The 5,000-nt window shown below is 42.8% G+C and overlaps 1 protein-coding gene across 23 annotated transcripts in view; it reads left to right on the top strand.

Moving 5' to 3' along the window:
- LOC123519872 (potassium channel subfamily T member 2-like) overlaps positions 1–5,000 on the top strand; it is a 624,454-nt gene that overhangs the window by 477,118 nt on the left and 142,336 nt on the right. For all 23 annotated transcript variants that reach the window (XM_045281480.1, XM_045281479.1, XM_045281478.1 and 20 more), the window contains one exon: positions 4,176–4,380. In XM_045281480.1, coding sequence (XP_045137415.1) covers positions 4,176–4,380 — 205 coding nt within the window. The remainder of the gene's footprint in view (positions 1–4,175; positions 4,381–5,000) is intronic.

Below are 5,000 nucleotides of genomic sequence, written 5' to 3'. Positions count from 1 at the left end.
GTTGAGTGGCCCCGACCATGCGATGGGCGTGGCTCACAGAGAGAGAGAGAGAGAGAGAGAGAGAGTCTTTGATGGCTCTCGGTAAGTCAGCCACATTCATCACCCTCCCTCTCGTGTACCATTGTGATATTCAGAGGAACTGAGAAATGTCTGCTCGGTGACTCAATGCGAGTAACAACACCACTCAGCTTGCACACAAGACTTGTACATGTCACGAGTGTTGAGTGGAAAGGCGAGGTTTACTGAGATTGTTTTAACCAGAGTATTCAGTGATAGCTGCTCAAAGCAACTGTCACTATCAAATGTCATTATTTAAAATCACTGTTAAATTAAACTGTCAACTATTAAATGTTTAGCTTAAAAGATTAGTACCTGGCAGCTGTCTCCTAAGCTTTTTGAAGCGATTATTATAAATCGGTTCATTAATCACAAACTAATTTCACCACTCAATTGATAGACGCGGCAATCACTGAGCTTTTAAACATCAATTCTTAAATCAAATCACTTCTCTAATCCCCACATCAATATATATTCCCTTTATGGACACGAAATTAATAATAAACTTCTTCCGTCACTTCTCTGGGCCACTCTATTTGGCATGTCACTCACCTCCACTACCTTTACCGCTATCTTTCATGCATTAAATATTTACTTGGGCTTGATATCAACTCAAGTTTCCCACAGTCCCGCCAGTTAATGGGTGGCGTCGATAGCCGGAGTAAGAGGCTGACGCGACCAAACACAGCCACATGTCACTAAGATACCGAGTCGAAATTATATTAACAAATTTTCCCTTATCTTAATTGGAATAACGATGTAGTGTTTGCTCTCTCAGCTTCTGTGTGTATCAGTGAAGTCAAACAAGATAACTTTAATTGGCAAGGTTGACTAAGAAAAGGCATTTGACTCAGGCTTCTCTCTCTCTCTCTCTCTCTCTCTCTCTCTCTCTCTCTCTCTCTCTCTCTCTCTCTCTCTCTCTCTCTTCAAAGATGGTTTTTATTTTGACACAGGAAAGGAGGAGAAAGGATATGGATCAGAATCTCTCTCTCTCTCTCTCTCTCTCTCTCTCTCTCTCTCTCTCTCTCTCTCTCTCTCTCTCTCTCTCTCTCTCTCTCTCTCTCTCTCTCTCTCTCTCTCTCTCTCTCTCTCTCTCTCTCTCTCTCTCTCTCTCTCTCTCTCTCTCTCTCTCTCTCTAGGTAGGCCTAATATTTCAGCCTCAAAGCATAAGGAGACACGGAAGGCCTGAATGTCATTGAACTGAACGGTGAGGCTTGGTAGGCCGTGCACCTGCCTTGATTGATTAATGGGGGAGCAGGTAACGGGAGTCGATGGGGAGAGCATAGGTTTACTTGTGTGTTCCTGATGATACTGTCGTTTTTTTGCGACTTTCTTTAGGGTGTTTTCTTGGTTGCTTTATTATTATTATTATTATTGTGTGTGTGTGTGTGTGTGTGTGTGTGTGTGTGTGTTTTTTTGTTTGGTTTATTCTCTCTCTCTCTCTCTCTCTCTCTCTCTCTCTCTCTCTCTCTCTCTCTCTCTCTCTCTCTCTCTCTCTCTCTCTCTCTCTCTCTCTCTCTCTCTCTCTCTCTCTCTCTCTCTCTCTCTTTCTCGTGTGTGAGTGAGTGACCATCGCGCGCCACTCGGCTTACTGAACCTTGTCTCCTACATACACATTTCCTCCCACTCATTCACTCCTGCCCACTCACAGCTCTTCTCCCCCACACGTAACCTTCTCCTCTTTCTTCTCCTCCTCCTCCTCCTCCTCCTCTTCTTCTTCTTCTTGACTCCTACGCATTAATGAAGCAATAATGGCAGTCTATGGGGAGTGGTCCTGGTATCCACCGAAGACACGGACTCAGGAACCCTTACTAAATGTCGCCTGTCACCTCCCTTCTTATTCAAAGGGAAGGTTTCGTCAATGCAATGGTTCCTTTATCGTCACTTTTCTTTTCCTTTTTTTTTTTTTTTTTTTTTGTTAGTGATTCTCTTTGTTCGTTTTATTGTGTTTTATAGTGAGCTTTGTTTTTTTTTTTTTTTTTTTTTTTTTTTTTTTTTTTTTTGTGTGTGTGTGGGGGAGGGAAGTACTAGTTGTTAATGGCACTGTGTAATTGTTTGATTTTCTTGGGTGTTTTGTTAGGGTGAAGAGTAGAAGTAGTTGTTTTTTTTTTTTTTTTTTTTGAGAGTTTTTGATCTGAAGAAGGAAGAGAGATTATTGTTATTAGCTGATGTGGTGTCTGTTATTCACCCCCTCTCTCTCTCTCTCTCTCTCTCTCTCTCTCTCTCTCTCTCTCTCTCTCTCTCTCTCTCTCTCTCTCTCTCTCTCTCTCTCTCTCTCTCTCTCTCTCTCTCTCTCTCTCTCTCTCTCTCTCTCTCTCTCTCTCTCTCTCTCTCTCTCTCTCTCTCTCTCTCTCTCTCTCTCTCTCTCTCTCTCACTCTCTCTCTCTCTCTCTCTCATTGTCAATTCCATTCACCTGACATCTTATCTTAATCACTTTTTCCTTTCTGCTACCTTAGTCCTCTCTTTTCTCTCTACCAGTCTGAACGATCTCTCTCTCTCTCTCTCTCTCTCTCTCTCTCTCTCTCTCTCTCTCTCTCTCTCTCTCTCTCTCTCTCTCTCTCTCTCTCTCTCTCTCTCTCTCTCTCTCTCTCTCTCTCTCTCTCTCTCTCTCTCTCTCTCTCTCTCTCTCTCTCTCTCTCTCTCTCTCTCTCTCTCTCTCTCTCTCTCTCTCTCTCTCTCTCTCTCTCTCTCTCTCTCTCTCCCTCCTTTTACATCCCATCCAATCTCAATCCACTTACACCTTCACAGCCTCTTCTTCTTCTTCTTCTTCTTCTTCTTCTTCCTCTTCTTCCATCTACTCTCCCTCTTCTGCTTTCCCTCCTCCTCCTTCAATTACTCTGTTCATTTCTATTCAATATCTCCTTTTGCCTAATAGTGTTCAGCCGTCTCAATCTTATCTTCTCCTTTTCTTTATCTTTAAATGTTTGCCTTTTTCTCTCTTTTAAGTAAGTGTAGTTTTTCTCTCACAGCCTTCCAAAGGACCAACATAGCAGGTGCTGTTCATGTTATTTGTTCTTCTCGTGTGTGTGTGTGTGTGTGTGTGTGTGTGTGTGTGTGTGTGTGTGTGTGTGTGTGCTTGTTTTTTCTACATTGCGTCGTTTTATTTAGGTTCTTTTAGCTTTTTTTTGGGTTCTCATACTTTTAGCCTTTTCATTTTGTATTTCTTTTATTTTTTACTTATTTTTTTTATTTTTTACGATGCCTATTAGTTCAGAGTGATTACCGTTCCTTAGCGGCGCCATATGACCTTGGGTGTTGCGCACCTTACTCTAGCCTCTCATTCACTTTTCCTTTGTATTCCCTTGTGCTTCTCCTCTTTTGTTGATAGGCACTGATATTCCACGATCGGCTTTGAAAATTCTCTCTCTCTCTCTCTCTCTCTCTCTCTCTCTCTCTCTCTCTCTCTCTCTCTCTCTCACTGTGGTAACGAAAAGATAAACCATGTTCGACGAAGCCAAGATCATTTATGTACATATTTTGTTTTCGCCGTGAAAGTTGAGGAATTCTGAAATCGGAACTTTACTGTGGTTTTGTATTTTGCATCTCTCTCTCTCTCTCTCTCTCTCTCTCTCTCTCTCTCTCTCTCTCTCTCTCTCTCTCTCTCTCTCTCTCTCTCGCTCATCATCATCAAATTCAGTCATTCTATTCATTCCTTCCCTACCAAACCGTTTACTTTTATCCTTTCACCTTTGTTATCCCATTCACTCTCCTTTCCTCCCCTCTAACATTTTATTCATACTTTTAATGACTCTCTCTCTCTCTCTCTCTCTCTCTCTCTCTCTCTCTCTCTCTCTCTCTCTCTCTCTCTCTCTCTCTCTCTGCCTTTTCCTTGTTTTCCTTTATCCTTTTTTCCGTGCTTCTCATTTTTCTTCCCTCCTTTCACTTATAACCTCTGTTCCTTCCTTTCATCTATTCATTCTATTCCCTTTTTGCCCATTGATCCATTTTTTCTTCCCGCCCCAGCCAGCCAACCATTCATTCATCCATCCATCCATCCATCCATCCATCCATCCTTCCTTTCACTCATTCACATCTTTACCTATCCATCTTTAGTTCATTTAATCTTCCATATCTAACGCCTATGAATACTTCACATATCTTGTATCTCCCCCTACAGCTACGATTGCCCCGAGGATAAGGAGGTGACCGCGTACTTTCTCGAATACGGCAACAAGACGGATGAGCGATTTCAAGAGAACCCAGTCATCAATTGGCAGGCAGTACTATGGGTGAATCGCACCTTACCGCTGTGGGCCATCCAGGTGGTCGTGGCCACTGTGTCGCTCTCCGAGGCTCTGCTACTGGCCTACCTCAATTACAAGGTAGGTTAGGGTCTGCTGCTTCTATACGTAGTCTGTCTACTCTAAAGTGGCCCCTGGGTCTCAGTTTGAATGGTGTCCCAGGGAATGCGTGCTTGTCAGATCTTGAGGAAAACTGTGAGCTATCCTTGTAATAAAATCAAATACATTATTAATAAGTTACAATATGTTTTAAATCCAGGTGCCATTTTAGAGTAGGCAAACTATAGAGAGAAGAGACAGGGGGAGAGATATAAGACATGCAGAAGAAGGGAAAGTGACAGAGTAGAGAAGGGTGATAAAGTAAATGAGGACAGTGAAGTAAGGGTTTAGCTGCAAGAAGCCGTCAATGGTTGTATGTAGTATATGAAAGAACAAAGGAAATGGCAGAGAAAAGATGGACGTAGGGTAAGAGGACGAGGTAGATAAGAGAGAGAGAGAGAGAGAGAGAGAGAGAGAGGATTGTGGTAATTTTGAAAGTTCGTGGGATGCTTTTGTCTAGCGCTGTAATCTGTCGACTTCGCTCCCTTGTTACTCCTCCTCCTCCTTTCGTACCTTTTCGTCTCATTTCTCCATCACCACCTCCGCACTCCCTCTGTCTGCCACACGAGCCTCTAGCACACATAGTCACTTTGATATCCCTC

Source organism: Portunus trituberculatus, chromosome 46, assembly GCF_017591435.1.
Source record: "Portunus trituberculatus isolate SZX2019 chromosome 46, ASM1759143v1, whole genome shotgun sequence".
Taxonomy (NCBI): domain Eukaryota; kingdom Metazoa; phylum Arthropoda; class Malacostraca; order Decapoda; family Portunidae; genus Portunus; species Portunus trituberculatus.
Note: the sequence above shows the minus strand (reverse complement) of the source record. Positions and strands in the feature narration are given on the sequence as shown.